The sequence below is a fragment of the Polyodon spathula genome, chromosome 3 (assembly GCF_017654505.1).
Source record: "Polyodon spathula isolate WHYD16114869_AA chromosome 3, ASM1765450v1, whole genome shotgun sequence".
NCBI lineage: Eukaryota > Metazoa > Chordata > Actinopteri > Acipenseriformes > Polyodontidae > Polyodon > Polyodon spathula.
In genome coordinates this window covers 43,802,000-43,825,204 of record NC_054536.1, presented here as the reverse complement: position 1 = coordinate 43,825,204, position 23,205 = coordinate 43,802,000, and the positions used below count along the sequence as shown (strand labels likewise).

At 37.1% G+C, this 23,205-nt stretch overlaps 1 protein-coding gene across 3 annotated transcripts in view; it reads left to right on the top strand.

The window, feature by feature from the left end:
• LOC121313115 (ran-binding protein 9-like) overlaps positions 1-22,998 on the top strand; it is a 56,428-nt gene extending 33,430 nt beyond the window's left edge. Inside the window, exons 6-14 of one of the 3 annotated variants that reach the window (XM_041245298.1) lie at positions 1,377-1,561; positions 4,004-4,116; positions 4,259-4,328; positions 4,810-5,006; positions 8,558-8,705; positions 10,460-10,587; positions 13,178-13,329; positions 18,014-18,125; positions 22,099-22,998. In XM_041245298.1, the coding sequence (XP_041101232.1) occupies positions 1,377-1,561; positions 4,004-4,116; positions 4,259-4,328; positions 4,810-5,006; positions 8,558-8,705; positions 10,460-10,587; positions 13,178-13,329; positions 18,014-18,125; positions 22,099-22,229 (1,236 nt within the window). In that variant the 3' untranslated portion in view covers positions 22,230-22,998. Of the gene's footprint in view, positions 1-1,376; positions 1,562-4,003; positions 4,117-4,258; positions 4,368-4,809; positions 5,007-8,557; positions 8,706-10,459; positions 10,588-13,177; positions 13,330-18,013; positions 18,126-22,098 lie in introns of all 3 variants that reach the window. The other 2 variants (XM_041245296.1, XM_041245297.1) reach the window with 2 other exon arrangements.
• Positions 22,999-23,205: the final 207 nt, after the last annotated feature.

Below are 23,205 nucleotides of genomic sequence, written 5' to 3'. Positions count from 1 at the left end.
AAAAAAAAAAAGAAAAATTGCAGAACACAGCAAGATATTACTGAGCTTCAGTTAAAGCACTGCTGAAGAGCAGCAGCTTCTGGAGAAAAAGGACAGATGTCGCAAAATAAAGGCAGGTTAAAAATGAAAAGAACGAAGTTGAACAAGTAAGAGTATTCGTAAACATTAATTTAAAGTTAGACAGCGATAATTAGACTTGTGAATTTTACTTTAATATACAAACAGCTTAAATGTTTCTGTCTTTCCACAAAGTGACACACCATGCAAGGCTGAAGAGCCGAAGTCATGCTGCTCATATTTATAGTCTTTGTTGTCTTGGCACATGCGCGCTGACTGCCTGACCACCGTGTTCACTAACTAGCTGCGCTCCATCCAGACATTCTCAAGCCAATGATAGCCAGTCCTGGCTGATGGCTGGCTGCTACTGTGCAGGTGCACAGCAGATTTGGGTGCTCACATTTCTGAGCGAGCACAACCTGGCTTCACAACCCAGCATTGTTGATGTGCCAGTGTCACGTGAGAGGGGGGAATGAGACACACATCACCCAGAAGAAGGGAAACACAATTCATTAATAAGAGATTGGGGGTTCAGCAAGCAAGCGAACACTGCTAACTGACCATATCAGTTACCTTTCTTGACTTCGTAAAGACGCCAGTCTAGCCAGCAGGTACACATCATTCTCTACGCTCCACTGCAGTTGAAAGAAGTAACCCATTTTATAAGCGCAATAAGACACTCCAGGGCTGTTGGTTGTGCTGGGATAACTGCACACGCAGGGGCTGTTGTGTCATATTGCTTACTTTGGAGACACTGCTTTGGGGGCTACATTATCCTACCCTATATTAAGGCACTTCTCTAATTTCTGGACCAGTTGGTTTAGAGTAAGAAGCAACATCATTGTTTTTTTTATTTTATTATTTTGGGGATGTTAGAATTTTAAACTGTTTCACTTTGAACTTTGGGGATCCCTCTGATAACTGAATGCATCTTGATATTTTCCTACATTATATAGATTACTTTAATTTAGTGGTCTTCCAAACGTGGTCAAATAGGTACTGCCTGATTTTTGGTCAGTGTAAATGTGTTTTACTTTATTTATGAGAGAAAATCTGTTTTCTGCATCCTGGATAGTTTGGTTTCAATATAGTTAACACAAAATTGCTATCTGTGACCACATAATGATCCATGTATTCCCCCCTGAATATATGTTAAACATACCCACTAGGTACACTGTATAATAACAAGTTTTAATGAGGTTTACGTTCCAAAGATGGTACATGTTTCTCAGCAGTGAAGGAGTGATATAAACCTTGATCATTACAAGAGTGAATTGCTATGCATAAACATATTGTTTTAATATTGTGTCCTTGTTTAGCCCAATTTATACCCTACGGTGGGCCTTCAGACACCTGGAGAGGTAGTGGATGCCAATTTTGGCCAGCACCCATTTGTATTTGATATCGAAGACTACAGGCGTGAGTGGCAGTCAAAAATCCACACCCAGATTGACGGATTCCCCACAGGAGGCCGTGAAGGCGAGTGGCAGATGATGATTCAGAAGTAAGTGATGCATGAGAGGGCTTTTTTTTGTTTGTTTGTTGTTTGTTTTGTATTTTTTACCTTTTCTTGTCCCATCAAATGTGTGTGTGTGTGTGTGTATATATATATATATATATATATATATATATATATATATATATATATATATATAAAATAAATTGATAAATATAATCTATTAACATGTCTATTTTTGAAAGCATTCTTACTTTACAGCATTTTTTCACACCTGCCTAAAACTTTTGCACAGTACTGTGTGTGTGTGTGTGTGTCTATATATATATATATATATATATATATATATATATATATATATATATATATATATATATATATATATATATATATATTAATGGGTAGCATAATAGGATATAGACTCCTTCAAGTGTCTGATTCCAATCATTGTTAGTCGGCACACTTTATAATAGTGTCTTCATATTTGGTACACAGCTGTATTCTAAGGTTTTTTCAATTTAAGTTCTGTTACCTGTGACCAGTGACTGTTTCATGGTCTCTTCTTATGTCAATGGAGGGGTTTCCATGCAGTTCAGAAACTACAATTTCTCTCTCCATTGTCGTGAGAATGTTATGGAGCATGCACATATTACACACATTCCTCACACTGTAGGCTAAAAAGGGGTGGGTAAATCACCTTCTCACGCTAAAAAGCCATGCAAATTGAGCAAAAACTACATGAAGATTCGTTTTGATGTAACCTCAACTGTCCTCTGTATCTAAAGGCTGTACCAAGCAATTTGTTATTGACAACTGACTTCTGCTTCTTTGACCAAATAGGAAAAAAAATAAGCATACAGTATGGTGGGTTTAGAAACCTCTCCATTCAGTATTTTTTTTTTTTGTGACCATTTATTCAACATTTCAAATAATTGCCATTTGGAAAATAGTCCATAACGTAATTACAATAGAAAAACGACATACAAGTAGAGAATATTATACCCTACGGCCATATAAAACCGCGAAATTCATCTCTTTTAGGAGTCGATGCATACAAACGAGTATAGATAGGGGAAAAAAAAGAAACTTGGTTTAAATGAACTACTGCACAACGCAATGTATCTTCCTTCTGTAGACAGGCTTTTTTTATTCCTTCACTGTCCTCTGTGCATTGTACTTAAGCAAAAACGTCCACAAATAAGTTACAAAAAAAAATAAAAAAATCTCCAAAGTGGTTAATGTTGTTGTTTACTATTCAAATGACAACAAAGTTTTAACCAGCCTATCAGTGCATCTGTGCTGCTTTTCTGTGACTTGTACCGTGCAGTAAGGGGTGGAACAAAAGTTGGTGCTGCATTGTTTTGATTTAGGTTGCTAAAAAATCTAGTTTTCAGCATTGGAGGTAAAATAATAGAAATGGACGACAAAAAAAGCAAAGTATATTTCGGCTGATGAGCATTTTAAGATATTTCCCAAATAAACTGTACATGCAGATTGGGGTAATTGTGTTGCATATCTTAATGAGTCTGGAGAAAATGCGATCAATCGCTATCTGTAGTCTACTACAGAGGCCGCTGAACAGAACGTAAAATAAACAGCTTTCAGAAGTCAAACTGGAAAGTCAGCCCAGACAAAAAGTGTTCCTGTCTGCAAGTTAAATCAGTACTACACAATCGAATTTTGGGGCTGTCTATCAATTTCCACATCTGTGTAACTTGGCAAAGCTCTACCTTAACTTCCAACCAATTCAGTGGGTCAATGTATGGGCAAGTCAACTGCAGGGGGATGCTGCATGCTTGCCTTTAACAAATGACAGCACTCTGTTTTTAGTAAGAAATCAAGGACCACTATTTTTAGGCTTTTAGGCTTTATAGGTTCTGAAATACTGTCTACTTAGTTTTATTTAATGTTAAAACAACTCCTAAATTTATTCCGCAACATACCTGTGAAAAATATGTAAATTTTACTTTGATTTAAGTAAATCCGTAGTTAAAATTATTATTTTCTTATGTAGTTTAAAATGATGCTTTCCAGTTAACAATGTTTGTATGATTTCCAAGTCTTCAACCATACCATGTTGTGCTATAAATGCCTGGAAGTCTTAAAGTTGCCTGCAACTTCTAGTTGTTGTTGTTGTTGTTATTATTATTATTTTGCATGAATTGTGCAGCTGTTTCACTTTTAAGTTGCTTGCTGTCTTTGTAAAGTTATGGGCTAGTGATTTGTGATTATTATTCATCAATGGCCTGACTGCACTTACATCGGATTTCACCGTAATTCCAGTTGTCCAAGTTGACTCGTATCAGATTCGACTTGGGTCCAACAATGCTTGGGACGAATTGACTGAACCAGCTGGATCATGGTCTTTTATCAGCAACTAACTTTCTAGTTTTAAAATGTTCATATCATATGAACAAAAGTTAAGCACCTACACTTAGCCAGCATGTGGAATTATAATTAACACCACTTATTCTCTTCTGTGTTTTCCAGAATGGTTTCATCCTACCTAGTTCATCATGGATACTGTGCTACAGCAGAAGCATTCGCCAAATCAACAGACCAGGCAGTACATGAGGAACTAGCCTCCATCAAAAACAGACAAAGTAAGAAGTTTATAATATGAGGGCTAATCAAAATCTAATTAAAGAATGGTACAAAATCAACAAAGTAAAAGTGGTGACACCAGGTCTTAAAAATGTATGAAATGCGTTCACTGATTTATTCTACATTTTTTTCATTTAACAGAAATACAGAAGTTGGTGTTGGCAGGAAGGATGGGTGAAGCAATCGAAACAACACAGCAACTGTATCCAAGTTTAGTAGAAATAAATCCAAACCTTTTATTCATGCTAAAGTAAGTTCATTCAGGCTTGGAACACCATTTCTGTGTGGGACTGATTTCTGCTTGAACATGGCCTTTTGTTCTGTTAGATTTGAAGTTTAATTTTGTTTTCTTACTGGCATTTACGTGTTTAAACTAAATTGATTGGAGAGGTCCACTGCTTTGTAACTTGAAAGTCATGGTTGGTGTTATCTAAGACAGTTTAACCAATGCGGCCATTCGTTTTTGTGACTTATTGTGATTAAGAATGTAATCCAGTGTTCCTCTTTTGAGCAGTTGAACAAACTCTTGTATCAAGAACTGGATGTTCTCCTTTCTTGATTACTGATTTATAATGATTTGACTTTAATTTCTAACTAGTGTTCTGCTTGAATGAGCAGTTTTAATATAACATACTCTGGCATCTGATGATATGGAAGCTGCAGCTTTATGCATCCTTTTCTTTTTCAAACAGGGTGCGTCAATTTATAGAAATGGTGAATGGGACAGACAGTGAAGTGCGGTGCCTAGGGGGTCGTAGTCCTAAGTCCCAAGACAGCTACCCAGGCAGCCCGTGGACATTCAGCAGCCCCAGTATGAGCCCCAGTCACAGTACAAACATCCACAGCCTGGCCTTGGTCAAGTCCAGTGGCTCACATGGTCACCTAGCAGGTAACTAAAAGCTGGTACTTCATAATGGGTATATCATTTTGACTCTTGTTATTGGATAAATGTTAAAACATTATTATTACGCTATTTCTCAGGTAAGAGACTAGCTGTTATGCCTAGATGGTCCACTGTCTTTCAGTTAACTGAGTTTCAACAGCTTCCTCTGTGACCCATTATTGAGTGTTATCGGCTCAGACATAAGGCTTGTTATGCCAGTTTTATTTCTTGACAGTTCAGTTAATTAAAAACAAGTTACCTGACCTAAGCTGACTGAATAACCTAAAATTATAGGTAAGTAAATCAGTCAGTAAAGTGTATATATGTCACATTGACCAACTAATGGGTTTTACCTCAGAATTGTGAACATTCACATTTTAAATATTGCACATGCAAGCAGAGGTCAAGTTTCTAGGTTGTCAAGTAGTTGTGAAGAAAAGTTTTGATTTCAAGCTATTAACACTAGAACCGCCGTGCGGGTCAGTGTGACCCATTTTGCATTTATGTTAATTACTCTTCTGTTGTAAATCATATATGTGTGTCCATTTTTTACTTTTCCTAAATATATGAATTAAGTATCCTGCCGGCGTTTGCCAGAATCGCAAAAATTATACCGAGTTATAAACAGTTCTCCCTAGACCCGACATGTAGGTCAACGTGATCCAGGCATTACAATACATGTCTTTTTTTTAATATAACTGAAGATATTCTATTTTTGTAAATGCAGCAAACAAGACACGCCCCCTCCTCCTAGCACACGTGTTTTATTTTTTTTATTTCAAGCTTTTGTTTGTAGACTGACTGAGAGAGATTGATTGTGGATGCTTATTTTTCAATGTACCTGGGAGACAACAATCCTTCGTTTTGTTCCACAAATGCAACTGAGAATATAGCAGCAGAAAATATTTAATCTTGAAAGTAGTCATTTTGATTGGAATACGGCAAGCTGCACTCAGTTGCAAACAGCAAACTGAAATGACAGGTAGGATAACAACTTATGTGCCTAATGTTAAGCATGTTTTATATATTCCGATTTTTTTTCTAAAATATAAAAATAAAAAAGTTTTACAGTTTTTTATATATACCCGTTTACACGTGTTTACACAATAGTGTTCAGTGGAACTGCGTCTGTGTTTACAACACAGCTCCTGGATGCAGGCAGAGTCAGCAGGCAGACGCGTACGCTTCTCCTTAGAGTACAATACAGCCATCATACCGGAAGTAGTGTTATATTTTATTTTCATCTAGTATTAGAAATAATAATTTCATTTTTATAGATTTGTTTGTACATATACCCGTTTCTTTTGAAATGTATATTATGTATTTCCACTGTTTTGTAGTCGTGCTGTATAGGTGCTCATTTTAAAAATAAAGCCTTTTATGTTTAATTTTCCATTTAAATACAGTGTTTCTGTGATGCAAATGTTAGACATGATGTTCATGAATACAACTTTTCAGTTGTATCCGATTAGTATGTCTTTCATTGTCATAATGAAGCAGTTTAAAAATGTATGGGTCAAAGTGACCCACGTGGTGGTTCTAGGTAGTTTGAAAATCCGGCGGTTCTAGTGTTAAGTGCCTGGTCGCTATCTCACATGATTATTGCAAGGCTGAAAATTGGGACAAGAATTTGATTCTGTAAATGGTAGAAATGCTTTACATAGTTACTTAAAAACTGCTGGAATAAGAAAAATGGCATGCAACAACTTTTTATCACAGTGTGCTTTATCATGGTCTGGCTGTTAAAGGTCACACTGTGTTTGTTCCCTGATACTCAAGGTTTATTGTCCACAAATCTTATGGCCTTGCATTTGTAAAATTCTTTGTATTCATAAACAGTGCTTCGTGTTCATTTTGCATTTATACTTGGTGTTCACTCTGTATTACCAAATGTTGCTTTTAAGGAACATTCCATGTAGTTTTTAATGTATTTTTTTATTTTTATTTTAGTGTGATAGTTGGTTTCTGACCTCTCTGGTAAAGTGCAGATGTTGAGGAACCAGAAACCAACATTTACGGGAAATCACTGTAAAATAAATAAATAAATGAGTGTGTTCTCTGAAAGTGGCACCCTTACACACAGGTTTATCAAAAGTTGTAGCTTTAACCAGTAACCAACTGACTTTACGGCCATTTCTTGTTTTCAAGTGGATTGCTGCACAGGAAGGTTGTGTCTGAGTTGAGTGAAATCCCTGCCGTGTTCCCTGCTTATCTGTTACACGCCTGTTTGTCCCTCTGATGCATAGCGCTGTAGGGACTGTCTGCAGCTGTCTTGACCAGATCTCTCTTGTGAATGAGATTTAAACTGTTTTATGGAAATTCTTGGATAAATTTAAGTTTTTATAAATACATGTAAAATGTGGGTGTACAGAATTCATTAAGGCTTAATTGCTAAGACTTAAAATACAGGAAACAAACAAAAAAAAAAAAAAAGCTTGAACATAGACATGGCGGTGCTACAGAATAGTGTAGTAAGAACTGTAGTAAAGCCAGTTCTAAATATCACGTCAACTGTCTTAAAATGTTGTGATGTTATTTGCATACTGAAGCTTTCTTATTTTTTTGTGCCCTGGAGTTTAATGTGATATTTTAATGGTTATACAGTAATTTTGGTGGCGCACATATCAGTAAAACAGTTTGTCTTTATCAGGTTTGGCTCTTATGCCCCAAATATAACCTGAAACACTAGTACAGTGCAATTGTCTCTTGCTATCATATTGGCTCCCATGATATGCATAGCAAATTGATGATTTCAATTATTATTATTTTTTTTAACTTGTGGACTTATTTGATATTTACTGGTAAAGACCCATCAACCAACATACCCTTGAGAAGACATGTTTATTCAGAATGTAACTGGTTCAGCTGTACATTTGAATTGTGTAAATTGTTTTTGTATTTTGCATTTACTTGGTGTACCCAAGAAGAAAGTCCACAGATAACTTGATATGTTCAGTCTTATGAAAACTATGGTTCAATATTTAGTACCTTTCACTCTAACCTGTGACCGTTAGGCTGTAAAATGTACTTTTTGGTTTTCTAGATGATAAAGACCTAACGATGGAAATATTGGAATAATTAGAGTCTGTTCTGTAGGTCAAGAGTGATCCGTGGTGTCATACAAGAAAAATTAACACTTTTGTGTCCAGGTTTAAAAAAAAAAAAAAAAAAAAAAAGCTTGTGTCACAGGATTGTTGAGACTATTTGAAGTACAAGAACGTGCAGTGTTTCTATAACCATGCAAATATAAACTGTTGGTGACCTTGCTATTTAGTACACAGCTGTATTTTGCCACATTCTCAATTTCTATCAAAGAAAATAACCATTTAACTGCCACATTGTTATAGCCTATGGCCATATAATACATCCATGTTGCTGCTATTCAATCTGAGATGCCATTTCCCCCAGGGAAACCAGTATTTCTAACAAATAAAGTAACCAACTTCAAGGGAACAGTTGAAGACCCCTTCAATAATCTGTCCTTAACCTTGAGATGTACTACTTTTAAACACACCTTCAGCTGTTTAGTGATGCATTTCTTCGCTTGCCTTCGCCAGGTTTTGACAGCAACTGCAGTAACGGAGTGATGTCCAACAAAGCACCACACCAGTCTCACTGCCACAAACACCAGCCCTCCAGCTTAACAACACCAGACCTAAACAGCATAAACAATACAAGATCCCAGCAACCCAACAGCTACACCAGGTAAGCTGTCCTGGAGGGTACTGAGCTGTATTCCATCCAGCTTAGAGATAGCTTGCTGCTCTTGATTTCGCTCCAAAGCAGAATGGAATTATGAATGGCAGGAGACAGGGTGTTGAGTCTATGCCTTTTAAATAGAATTTGATTTTAAATAACAGGAGGAACATCTCATCACATTCCAGAATTTGAAATCTTATACCTAGCCTTGTCTCTGGCTAGCTGTCTGCTCATTTTTATTATGCAGGGGTGTCATCCCCATCTTGGAAGTCTGTGAAGAGTGCATTGTGTGATATGGTTATCGTTTGAAGAGATGTTGACCTTTTGAATGTGTTTTTGTTTTTTGTTTTGTTTATTTTTTTCATTCTGCCTGATGCTATGTTTGGGCTTGAAAACTACTGAACTGCGATGAGATAATGAGATAGTAACCAAGGATGTTAACTGTTAAAGTAAACAAATTAGAGTCATTAAAGTCATAGATAACATATAGATAAGTCTGGTTGTCGTGTGGTGTACTAAAGCTAGGAGGACTGATGGAAGCGGTGCAGTTTCAGGAGGAGGTTAGGCTTGAGTCCTACATCTGGTCGGGGGCCCGCGGATGACCCCCAATAGCGGGTCAGGTTCAGGTCAAAATGTGAACCTTTTTTTCGCGGTTTGCGACGCGGGTCAAAAAAATAAAATTTTCGGGTCAGGCTCGAGTCTGAATTTGAATCGCCAAAAACGTTTTCTGTCCTTTCAGTGTACTTGTCTGTAACCCTTTCCCAAATAACGTATTAGAAGGTAAATGCTCCAGTATTTCCAGCACTAAAGCAGGAGGCAATTAGGGAGGAGTCAGCTGACTCAGCAGTGTTGGTCTCGCTTGTTTGATTCGTCGCAAGATCTTTTTATCACGTCTTCTTCGTGATATTATTAAAAATGTTTGAACAAGGTGAAATAAGATAGGGCATGGTTTATATCATGTAGTGGATAATAGTTTGAGCGGTAAATCAGAAGAGTGGATTCTTTTGTAATCGTTGCTTGTAAAATCTGCCATTATGTTTTTGTGTATGACAGCCACAAAATTGATGTATCTCTGCGAAAGCACAGGTGTAGCTCCCTTTCCACTGGTGGCACGAAAGGAATAGACTGGTATTTTATAGTAAAGTAAGAGGTAGTTAATGTTACAATGTTAAAATATATCCAGACCACTAGAGAAAGCTACCACACTGTATAACCTGTTGTATAAACTCACTCTGGAGAATGGTAGATATATCTATGTGAGAGCGTGAGTGTCAGTTGACACAGGCAGTAGGTAAAGGACAAACACTTGGGGGTTCGGATTGCAGGTCTTATAAAAGCGGGTTTGGTCCAGTTGCAAGTAAGAAGGTGGTTCTGCAGCGGGTTGTGGGTTCGGTCCAGTCTGGTCCGGTCCTGTAGTAGTGGGTCTGGGTCAGAAGCGGGTCATAGAAATCGGACCCGCGCAGGACTCTGAGTAGTGCAGTAGGTCAAAGGCATGAACACCACACTTACGACCAGACTGGCTTTATTTTTATTTCATGCTAAAGATGATGACCTTTTATACAATACACTTTAAATACTTGAAAATAATGTTTGTGTTAGATAACAGACATTTAATTTTTTTGTCTCCATTCCCTAATGTTGATAAAATTAAATCATGTTTTGTTAAGTGTTGTTTATTATTATTATTTATTTATTTATTTATTTATTTATGTATTACTATTTTTAAATTAACCTTCACAAATTGAAAAGTCTGTTTTTATTTCTAGCAATGATGTTGACATGGAGACAGATCGCTGTAGCAACGGAGTGTCAGAAATGTCATCCAATGGCTTCCTGAATGGCAGCTCCAAGCATGATCATGAAATGGAGGAATGTGAAGCGGAAATGGGTATTCAGATATTTGTTCTATTGAAAATCAAAAAAATTAAAAAAAATCTATAAGAGCCAATAAGAACACTGCCAACGAGTGGAGATAGTTGTGCTGATCCTGACTGTCAGGTTTTTATTTATTTTTGCCATTCTTAAACAGGACATATTGGATACTTTTTTTACCCTGACAGAAAACGTGATTGGAGGCGTCTCTTTTGTAACCAAAATTGTCTGTTTTTAATCTATATGCTTGGAAGAAATACACAAAGACGTAAAACAAGAATTGATATTTCAGTCAACACACTGGGATTTTTATTCCCTACCGGGCGGTCATGCCTACATTATGTCATGCATCTGGACAACTGCTGTTGGTAATAACATCATTTAGCATAAGGTATTGAGAGTACTAGATCCCAGTTAATGTTTGTACAGTGGCTTGCAAAACTATTGACCTCCCTTGGCATTTTTCCTATTTTGTTGCCTTACAACCTAGAATTAAAATTGATTTTTTGGGGGTTTTTATCATTTGATTTACACAACATGCCTACCACTTTGAAGATGCAAAATATTTTTTATTGTGAAACAAACAAGAAATAAGACAAAAAAACAGAAAACTTGAGCAGTGCTAAGTATTCCCCCCCCCCCCCCCCCCCCCCCCCCCCCCCCCCCCCAAGTCAATACTTTGTAGAGCCACCTTTTGCAGCAATTACAGCTGCAAGTCTCTTGGGGTATGTATCTATAAGCTTGGCACATCTAGCCACTGGGATTTTTGCCCATTCTTCAGGGCAAAACTGCTCCAGCTCCTTCAAGTTGGATGGGTTCCGCTGGTGTACAGCAATCTTTAAGTCATACCACAGATTCGCAATTGGATTGAGGTCTGGGCTTTGACTAGGCCATTCCAAGACATTTAAATGTTTCCCCTTAAACCACTCGAGTGTTGCTTTAGCAGTATGCTTAGGGTCATTGTCCTGCTGGAAGGTGAACCTCCGTCCCAGTCTCAAATCTCTGGAAGACTGAAACAGGTTTCCCTCAAGAATTTCCCTGTATTTAGCGCCATCCATCATTCCTTCAATTCTGACCAGTTTCCCAGTCCCTGCCGATGAAAAACATCCCCACAGCATGATGCTGCCACCACCATGCTTCACTGTGGGGATGGTGTTCTCGGGGTGATGAGAGGTGTTGGGTTTGCGCCAGACATAGCGTTTTCCTTGATGGCCAAAAAGCTCAATTTTAGTCTCATCTGACCAGAGTACCTTCTTCCATATGTTTGGGGAGTCTCCCACATGCCTTTTGGCGAACACCAAATGTGTTTGCTTATTTTTTTCTTTAAGCAATGGCTTTTTTCTGGCCACTCTTCCATAAAGCCCAGCTCTGTGGAGTGTACGGCTTAAAGTGGTCCTATGGACAGATACTCCAATCTCCACTGTGGAGCTTTGCAGCTCCTTCAGGGTTATCTTTGGTCTCTTTGTTGCCTCTCTGATTAATGCCCTCCTTGCCTGGTCCGTGAGTTTTGGTGGGCGGCCCTCTCTTGCCAGGTTTGTTGTGGTGCCATATTCTTTCCATTTTTTAATAATGGCTTTAATGGTGCTCCGTGGGATGTTCAAAGTATCGGATATTTTTTTATAACCCAACCCTGATCTGTACTTCTCCACAACTTTGTCCCTGACCTGTTTGGAGAGCTCCTTGGTCTTCATGGTGCCCCTTGCTTAGTGGTGTTGCAGACTCTGGGGCCTTTCAGAACAGGTGTATATATATATACTGAGATCATGTGACAGATCATGTGACACTTAGATTGCACACAGGTGGACTTTATTTAACTAATTATGTGACTTCTGAAGGTAATTGGTTGCACCAGATCTTTTTTAGAGGCTTAACAGCAAAGGGGGTGAATACATATGCACACACCACTTTTCCGTTATTTATTTTTTAGAATTTTTTGAAACAAGTTATTTTTTTCATTTCACTTCACCAATTTGGACTATTTTGTGTATGTCCATTACATGAAATCCAAATAAAAATCCATTTTAATTCCAGGTTGTAAGGCAACAAAATAGGAAAAATTCCAAGGGGGGGGTCAATACTTTCGCAACCCACTGTATGGGGGTCCATCTGTATGCCACACTTACAATTCTGCAAGAATCTGGACAAATGCTTATCTAATTGTCATGAGAACAGGTATTAACTTTTATTTCATCGAAGTTCTTCAGAATATGGGGGTCTGTCTGTCCGTATATCCGACCATCTGTTTCAATAGTATTCTGAATTCACAGCTGTGGCGGAGGATGTATGTTATTGACACAGTTGTTTTTTCTCACCTTAATAAGTAAGTAACCCTCTGTGTATGTGGCCACTCTAGGCCAAAGCTTGAATGAAATAAAGACCATAACCAACCCTTTAATTTGCTGCTATCTTTAATGGTATTCAGAACATACCACTTTTTTTTTCTTTTAATTACTGTACATTTGAGAACCTTCACTCAGAGAGATCAAATATAAATGATTGTGTGGCCTGGAGTTTTGGCTACATTTCAGATCATTGCAATTAAATGGTACTTTGAAACATTAATTTACACAAGTGAAGCTAATTGCTTGCTGTTTTGTTGCCCACAGAAATAGATTCCACTCAGTTGCATCGCCAGCTGTGCGGAGGAAGCCAGGCTGCCATCGAGCGAATGATCCACTTTGGACGGGAGCTGCAGGCCATGAGCGAGCAGCTGAGGAGAGAATGCGGCAAAAACTCCACCAATAAAAAGATGTTGAAGGTTGGCATTTGGTGACTGTACCAACATGGAATATATTTCATGCATGCTGGCACTGCTGTCTGAAAACACCTTGTAGATGCTGGGACAAAATTCCATTACCTTCTAGTATGGTATTAGACGGATTATGACTGGATTAACTGATGTTGTATTTGTAATAATAATATATAATATGTGAAGAAGAGGCTCAGTGAAAATTGCACTAATCTCTCTTACCTCAGCCCTTTGTGGATAGACATCCACCACACATAATACCACAATTTGTCACATGTTGTAGTTGTTTTGGGGAAGCCCAGGACTGAATGGGGTGACCAGATGAAGCTTTGTGGGGAACCTTACATAACTGTCTTGCTACAGTGCAACATCAAATTGAAATAAAACTGTCTTATTTTCACAGACTGATTTCGCTTTAATCTTCAGGTTTATAATAGCGCTGACATAATGTCACTTAGCTTGGGGTACAGCCAAACATGGTGTGGCTTATCTAGCCAAAGTAGAATGCTGAATTTTAATACTGGCACAGAAGAAGCCATGAGGAACATATTGATTCAATACAATGCGGCTAGGGGGTGCTGTTTTTGGACATATCGCTAGGTTAATGAACTATGACCCTGTTCACGTTACTGTGGTGGCCCAGGGCCACCACATATTGAGGTCTGCAACCCCATTCACATTTGTGGTTTAAGGTGCCTTAGCGTGTTCACATATGTGATCTGAAAAGCAGCTGTAAAATGTGACACGTTGCTATTTTTTTTTTTTTTTTTTTTTTTGAATGGAATGATAGCCTGCACTCTGAATGGAAGAGCTACTGGAATATACAGATATTATTGACTATTTTGACATAATATTATGGTGTGTAACGGGGTGACGGTCCGAGCTTACCCTGACCCACAATCACATTATTCTCTCAAGAACACGGAGGTATTTAAAACGCAGGAAACAGCAACTTGCTAGTGTTTACAGGTATAAATATTAATTTTCGTAATGGAAACTTCACTCAGATAGCAAATGACTAACAGGTTGTACATAGTATGACTGACATTCACAAGAGAAGTGCACGACTGACCACCTAATACTACTGCTTCCTCCTAAAAAAGACAAAGCATTCTATAATAACACCGTGTAACAATTTTTCTTTTTTTTTTTTTTTTTTTTGTTCCTGGGTAGTAAGTGTTATTTCCTAATTGCTTATGCCTCAAAAGTATAGAAAATGGTTATTATTCCCCACAAACTTTGCTTTTGTGACCAGGACAGTGATATTTCAAAATATCACTATTTCCAATGGGAAAACGGGCAAATGTGTGTCTTTTCGTTCACATAAAGTCAGAAAAAAACAACATATGAATCCAAATTAACATCTATTTATACTAAAGTAATACAAAAATGACTACAAAAGATTTAGAAGTGAGTAGTTTTTCGAGATTTACGATTATACTGTATATGCAATGAACAAAAATTTGTGTTACATAGTGTAATTATTGAATAACCGGTTACATCTGGAATCGGTTTATACAAAAATAAACTATTTAACATTCATTGCATTTACAGTAAACATTCATAATTTACATTACAAATGTTCAACCTGCATGAATACTGTCTTTATTTACAAACACGATCATTAAACTATTCTGCTGTTTACTTGTTATTATCATTGTCATTATTGCTGTCTAGTCCCTAGCTATTACCAGTAAAGACTGAACATCAGCATTACCCCTTCTCTTGGAAGATTAGCTAGCATATGGCTATAACAACAACATGCATGATACATGGTAAACTGCTGCCCTATTGACAGTAGAATAACATTAACAATAATAATGACAAGAACAGGCATTGAAATATTAGTGAAAATAATTTTTTACACTTTCAAATTCTATGCAAGTTACAAGCATACCAAACCTTTTTTTTTTTTTTTTTTTTTTTTTTTTTTTTTTTTTTCAGATATTACAAATAGTTCCCAGTTGTAAAAAAAAATGTATTATTTTTTTTTAAATCATGCTAGTTCAACTCGGTGTGTCTTCGTCATCGGGTGGCTATTGTAAATTAGAGCTGCCGCATTCTCCAGCCAGCTTGTTGTGAGACGCACAGAAAATAATCCCAAGTTTGCTGTTTACTTTTCCTTTCATTCAATGTATATTTAGCGCATCCCATGTGTTTTACAATGGACTGCCTACAAGTTTAATCTACAGCCTTACCATCGATGTGAAATTTGTCCTAGCCAAACTCGTTGATCTGGTCTTTAGGGGTGATCTTTATTGTTTTCGGCATCTTTGAACAGCTCTGGATACTGACTGAAATAAACTGAAGCCTCATTCAACACTGAACTTGAATACCGGAAGCAGTTTTATTAGGCAGATATGTTCACGTAAATGTAAAGCAAAGTTGCCTGTGTTAATGTTTGTACAGTGGCTTGCGAAAGTATTGACCCCCCTTGGCATTTTTCCTATTTTGTTGCCTTACAACCTGGAATTAAAATTGATTTTTTAGGGGTTTGTATCATTTGATTTACACAACATGCCTACCACTTTGAAGATGCAAAATACTTTTTATTGTGAAACAAACGAGAAATAAGACAAAAAACCAGAAAACTTGAGAGTGCATAAGTATTCACCCCCCCAAAGTCAATACTTTGTAGAGCCACCTTTTGCAGCAATTACAGCTGCAAGTCTCTTGGGGTATGTATCATAAGCTTGGCACATCTAGCCACTGGGATTTTTGCCCATTCTTCAGGGCAAAACTGCTCCAGCTCTTTCAAGTTGGATGGGTTCCGCTGGTGTACAGCAATCTTTAAGTCATACCACAGATTCGCAATTGGATTAAGGTCTGGGCTTTGACTAGGCCATTCCAAGACATTTAAATGTTTCTCCTTAAACCACTCGAGTGTTGCTTTAGCAGTATGCTTAGGGTCATTGTCCTTCTGGAAGGTGAACCTCCGTCCCAGTCACAAATCTCTGGAAGACTGAAACAGGTTTCCCTCAAGAATTTCCATGTATTCAGCGCCATCCATCATTCCTTCAATTCTGACCAGTTTCCCAGTCCCTGCCGACGAAAAACATCCCCACAGCATGATGCTGCCACCACCATGCTTCACTGTGGGGATGGTGTTCTCGGGGTGATGAGAGGTGTTGGGTTTGCGCCAGACATAGCGTTTTCCTTGATGGCCAAAAAGCTCAATTTTAGTCACATCTGACCAGAGTACCTTCTTTCATATGTTTGGGGAGTCTCCCACATGCCTTTTGGCAAACACCAAACGTGTTTGCTTATTTTTTTCTTTAAGCAATGGCTTTTTTCTGGCCACTCTTCCGTAAAGCCCAGCTCTTTGGAGTGTACGGCTTAAAGTGGTCCTATGGACAGATACTCCAATCTACGCTGTGGAGCTTTGCAGCTCCTTCAGGGTTATGTTTGGTGTCTTTGTTGCCTCTCTGATTAATGCCCTACTTGCCTGGTCCGTGAGTTTTGGTGGGAGGCCCTCTCTTGCCAGGTTTGTTGTGGTGCCATATTCTTTCCATTTTTTAATAATGGCTTTAATGGTGCTCCGTGGGATGTTCAAAGTATTGGATATTTTTTTATAATCCAACCCTGATCTGTACTTCTCCACAACTTTGTCCCTGACCTGTTTGGAGAGCTCCTTGGTCTTCATGGTGCTGCTTGCTTGGTGTTGCCCCTTGCTTAGTGGTGTTGCAGACTCTGGGGCCTTTCAGAACAGGTGTATATATACTGAGATCATGTGACACTTAGATTGCACACAGGTGGACTTTATTTAACTAATTATGTGACTTCTGAAGGTAATTGGTTGCACCAGATCTTTTTTAGAGGCTTAACAGCAAAGGGGGTGAATACATATGCACACACCACACTTCCGTTATTTATTTTTTAGAATTTTTTTAAACAAGTTATTTTTTTCATTTCACTTCACCAATTTGGACAATTTTGTGTATGTCCATTACATGAAATCCAAATAAAAATCCATTTTAATTCCAGGTTGTAAGGCAACAAAATAGGAAAAATGCCAAGGGGGGTCAATACTTTCGCAAGCCACTGTATATGGTACGTGTATTGATTTGGTTATTATAAAACAAACAAAAAAAAAGCCTTGCATGTTTTTTGCTCCTCCCCAAATGTAAAATAAAAAAAATCTCTGACATCATCACTGACATCACAAAATCTGTGTTTCTTCGTGTTATCATACAAAATAAAATTGGTAATGTGATACGAAAAGGCGGCCCTAAGTCTGATTTGCGTTCATACGTGTGTAAAGGCCGGCCCTGGTCTTGGATTGCAGGCCCTGGGCCACATCGAAACAGTGGCCTAAATTTAGGCCGGCCCTGGGCTGCCTTTTCTTTTTTGGAGCGTTTACATATGAAAAGGCAACCATGAAGCAGCCCTTGGCCGCCTTAAATCACAAGTGTGAATGGGGTCTTAGTTATACGGGCATATTTTTGTCTACAAGATAAGTCGCCACATGTGTGGATATGCCCCAAGCGACTTTATGCAAGCCCTGTACTTCTGCTGTGATGTAGAACTAAAGTTCTTTCTGCTTTACAAAATGGGTCTAGAAGCTCTTTTCCAAGGAAGTCTCCCATCTAACCCCATATAACTTGAAAAAAAACAACCTTTATTCTAACTTTTAAGCTTTCCTAGTAGGGTTTGGAAAGATGCAAGTACAAATTTTCTTTGGCTCTTTTTGCAGGACGCTTTTAGTTTACTCGCCTACTCAGACCCTTGGAACAGCCCAGTTGGATATCAGCTTGACTCAATACAGAGAGAACCAGTCTGCTCAGCGCTCAATAGTGCAATATTAGGTAGGCCTCTATTTTAATTTGTATTACTTTGTTTGCATTGCTTGTTTTTATGTACCATGGGATTTACAGACATAAAGCTCAGTGAAGCACTTCTATCAGGTCAAAATTGTTAAGGCTTTCAGTGGGTGTGATTAGCAAGAAAGTCAACAGGTTCTTGCTATGCTTTGAGGGGTTTCATACCTTGATGCATGAAACTACTTGTACAATATGTTAATGATTTTAGGCACTTTGCTTAGAAGACTAACTTAAGAGGACTTGCACTGATTAGGTTAGATTTTTTACTGCATATTTAGTCACTGTTATTCAGTTTTAAGTACTCATTAGTAATACATTTATGTTTTGTTGATGCTCACCCAGTCAAATGGGAAAATATTGCTGGTGCTGTTCCGAATGTAGGGCTCCTGATTTTCCATTCTGGCAAATTCCGTTGTTCAAAATGACCAATTCTGTTTTTACCAATTTATTAAGAATTAACAACATAATTTGAACATAAATAAAGTTTTTACAGTAAAAATCTATTGAATTAATGTTAGTTTTTTTTTTTTTTTAGTCCCTGAGAGACTAGTTTTCAGGAAAGTCTTTCTTAAAGCAGTCCACTAGTAACAGTGTACTGTGGGTCAGTCAACAAATCAAGGTATATTGGGGGGAAAAAAAAAAAAAAAAAAAAGCTTATTGCTGGCATTACAATATAAAGACTAGTCAAAAATGAGGGGCATTATTACAAAAATGTACAATTTTCATAAAATTGAAAATTAAATACAAGGTTCAGGACACTTCTCTCCCATCTGTAGTTTCATGCAACACTGGTTTATGTTGTATTTGCTGTAAAACTGTTTGCATGTGTTTCTCGTATACCCTGGACAGATAGAGTTGCCTTAGTTAGAGCAGGGCTCTTCAACTTTTAATTTAAGGGGGCCAAATTGTTAAGAGTAGGCGGACCAGAGTATTTTACTCTGCACATTTTTAAGCAATATAATAAATATTATCCAGCTCTGGAAAAAATTGAGACCACTGCAAAATGATCAGTTTCTCTGGTTTTACTATTTATAGGTATGTGTTTGGGTAAAATGAACATTTTTGTTTTATTCTATAAACTACTGACAACATTTCTTGCAAATTCCAAATAAAAATATTGTTATTTAGAGCATTTATTTGCAGAAAATGACAACTGGTCAAAATAACAAAAAAGATGCAATGTTGTCAGACCTCGAATAATGCAAAGAAAATAAGTTCAGATTCATTTTTAAACAACACAATACTAATGTTTTTAACTTAGGAAGAGTTATTGGCATGGTCAGTAGTTATTTTTTGATTCCAATTACTTTTGAGGTACTACTAGCACTGTTTTGCCATCCAGCTGGTCCTATTGCAAGAGTATAGTGATGACGACAGGAGTGGTTTTTATACTTTTCCTCGTTAAATAAGATTTGGTTCAGGTGATCCCCTAATCAGTACCTCATTCAGTAGAATGAGGTGTGCCTGTGTTGGAATTCAACAGACACTGGAATGGAATGGCTGCCATACATGTAGAGATGCTGATTTAAGAAAAATTTGCAGTGGTCTCTTAATTTTTTCCAGAGCTGTATGTGTAATTTCATGTTCGTATATTGAACAAGACTTACACATTTTACCATATGAATAGTACTTTAATAATAGAACAGTATCATTCCAGACATTTTAAAGTGTATGTGACATTTTAATAGTATAACTGTTAAGAAGGGATCAGCGCTTCTACTTTTGAACTAACTACTGTGCACTCTGGATACGTATTTCCTTGTTTGGTTTCAAAAGGCCTTTTCATATTGTATTCCTTAACTACTTACACACATTCATTGCACAATAAACATACCGGCTTTGCATTTGGTACAGTTGGTAAAATAAGTATTTACTGGTCCAGTCATTGTTGAATCTACAATTTTGAGAGAGCCATGTTATAGCAACATGAGTTAAAAAAATAAATAAATAAAAAAAATAATCACTTTGAGAGTGTAGTATTATTAAGGAGGTAATGATAAATTAGAAATAATCCTGTGATCCAAAGAACATACAAAAACGTTTTATACAAGCATCATCGCTGGGCTTCTGGAGAGTGTAATTCTCTAAGAGAATAACAGTGGTAAAAGATGGTTGGTTTGCAGTCAAATCAAATAATAGATATAGATATTACTATATATATATATATATATATATATATATATATATATATATATATATATATATATAAAAAAAATGTAAATAAAAGGTGCAGTTACAAAGCAGAATTCCATTCCCAAAATGCCAGTTCCGTTGTCATTGCCTAATTCCGCGATTTCATCTGTGATTCCACAAACATGGAAAATCAGTAACCCTACGAATGGCTGTATGCCACACTTAAGTGTTTACCTTTGTCTAGAGAAATGCTTATCCAGTTGTGATGGAACTTTTTAAGGACATTCGTTACCACTTGAGAACCGCTTGTCCAAATTTGATCACATTTGGTAACAACATTGTGGTTCCGAGTAATAGAATCTGGGGATATAATGGAAGTGTCTGCTGGTATGTACATACGCACGCTGTGACCACAGACAGTTTTTCCATAAACTGGTAAATACCCATCGGAGTCTGCCACAAGTCTGTGGCAGGCAGCTAGAAGCATTGACTGTCACTAACAAGAGCAAGTGAGTGTGCCTCTAGACCAGCGGTGCACAAACTTTTTATATGCTGCCCCCTTTTCTTAGCATACATTTTGTTCCACCTTCCTGTCGCTGACACACAAATTTAAATCCTTACAACTTACTTTATATTTTAATAAGTGTTTGTTTTCAGGGATTTAATGCAAATCGTGTAATTTTTCCTAGATTTAACCACAAAAACTCTTGATTTTGCTAAATAAACAAATGTTAACAAACACATTCTTAAGTTTTGAAATTTGTACTTTTAGATATAATTTTATAAATGTTGAAAAAAGCAACATTTAAAATTAGTATGACAAATCTGGGGAAAAAAAGGCTGAAGTCTATAAATCTTTTTTTTAATTTATTTTACACTTGGCGAGTCAACGTTTTAGCGAACAGATAAATCTGAAAAAAAATATCGTTCAGCAATTAAATCTGAAAAAAGAAATCTGGGTTTTCACAGAGTAAATATTTATTTTGCCAGCTAAATCTGAAGCTAACATGCAAATGAGCCCCCGCCTATTGATTTTTGATTAAGTGTAGGAAAAAATATATATGATTTTACATTAAATCTGAGAAAAAACACCTGTTAAAATATTGGTGCTTTTTTTGCACTTGTCGCCCCATACATGGAGGCTGCAATTTCGGCTCTGTTCACTGCAGCTTCACTGACAATCGCCACTTCAAACATCATTTCTCAGTTTATAGAAGTCCTAGAGTGATCGTAACAGCTTATTTAAAGGTGAGATCTTGCTAATTTAGCTGTCATTTTCTATTCTCCCTTTTAAAAAAAAAAAAAAAGCTAAGTTTTTCCAGAACTGCCCCTTTTGTAATAGTCATGCACCCCATACTGACTCTCCATGCCTCACACTGCGCCCCACTGCTCTAGACTACACCCTTTAAAGGCACAGGCAACCGAATGAGAGTGATTCTGCAGTTCCTGTCTTAGCACATGCTTGTTAACAAACCAAATCACCGATAGGCCAGTTCAGTCCATGCCCCCCTGTTTTTTTTCCTCCTGGAGGGGAAGATTTATTTAGTTTTCATCCATGACTGTGATTTGATTGTGCCTTGAGTGTTCATTTAAATGAAAACACAAAGCAGGTGTAGTTTTATTTTTGTATGGATTTTAAGTGTTCTTAGTCTAGATATGTCAGTTAGCCTATTTCTCCGTAACTATGTGTATGTATAGCACTTTAAGAGAGGACAGATGTTGCATGAATGAGGCTGTAATGTTGTGACTGGTAAAATATTTAGTGACCAGTTACTAGCAGAAATGCTGCATAGAGGTACTAAGTGTTCTTTTTTGTGCTTTTCAGAGACTCACAACCTGCCAAAGCAGCCTCCTCTGGCTCAGGCAATGGGACAGGCCACACAGTGTTTGGGGCTGATGGCTCGATCAGGAAGTGGCTCATGTGCTTTTGCTGCAGTAGAAGACTATTTGCACTAGCTATGCATCCTGGACCACCTCACTGGCATGCTCCATTATCATGGGTGATCCAACATTAGGAACATTTCAAAAGAGAAAGAAAAATCTCTAATGAGAAGAAACTTATTTTTTTAAAATTAGTAACCTACTGGGGACAGGTTCTGATTGCCACTTTACTTCTGCTTCCTAGATTACAAGGCATGGTCCAAATCATTTATTTTTCCCCAGCTTCCTATGTGCAAACTTTGTTTCCATTTGGAAATGCAGCAGTTTAATACATACAAAACGATGTTTAAACCCTTAATTGACATCCCTGTTAGGATTTAAAGAAAAAAGCCTCAAGAACAATTTATTTTTGTAATACTTATATAAAAAATGAAACTAATCATAAAAATAACAAGTCATATTTAGCTACCAAAAGAGCGAGCCTTCTTTTTACTAGAAAAACTTTTTTTTTTGTGGTAATACAATTTATGTATGTGTTTTATGTTGCGCTAGCATATGGATGACAGCAGTTTTATAAAATTGGACAATTTCCATTTTACATTATTTCATACAATAAGCACCTGATACAAGTTTGAAATATGGCTTTGACTTACATACGTTTCAGAGCTTGTCCTGCAAACTTGAATTACTCAGGAGCTGATTTGCAAACATCCATCACCACTAGTCTTTTTCAATGCCTGTTATCCCAGTAGCTTTATTTTGTCCATCTGATTCAAACCTGCAGACCGGTACATTGTATAATTGCTGTTTTAAAATAACAGTATTAAATATTTGTCAACGCACGGTGTGGGGTGCAACGCATAATTGGTGAACTGTAAAAAAATAATATATTATATCATATATATATATAGATCTATATATATATATATATATTAGTTATATCATTTCTATATGTGTGTGTGTTATATATATGTGTATATATATATATATATATATATATATATATATTAGTCAGGAAATGAACATCTGTAGTGTTTTAATTTAAACTTTG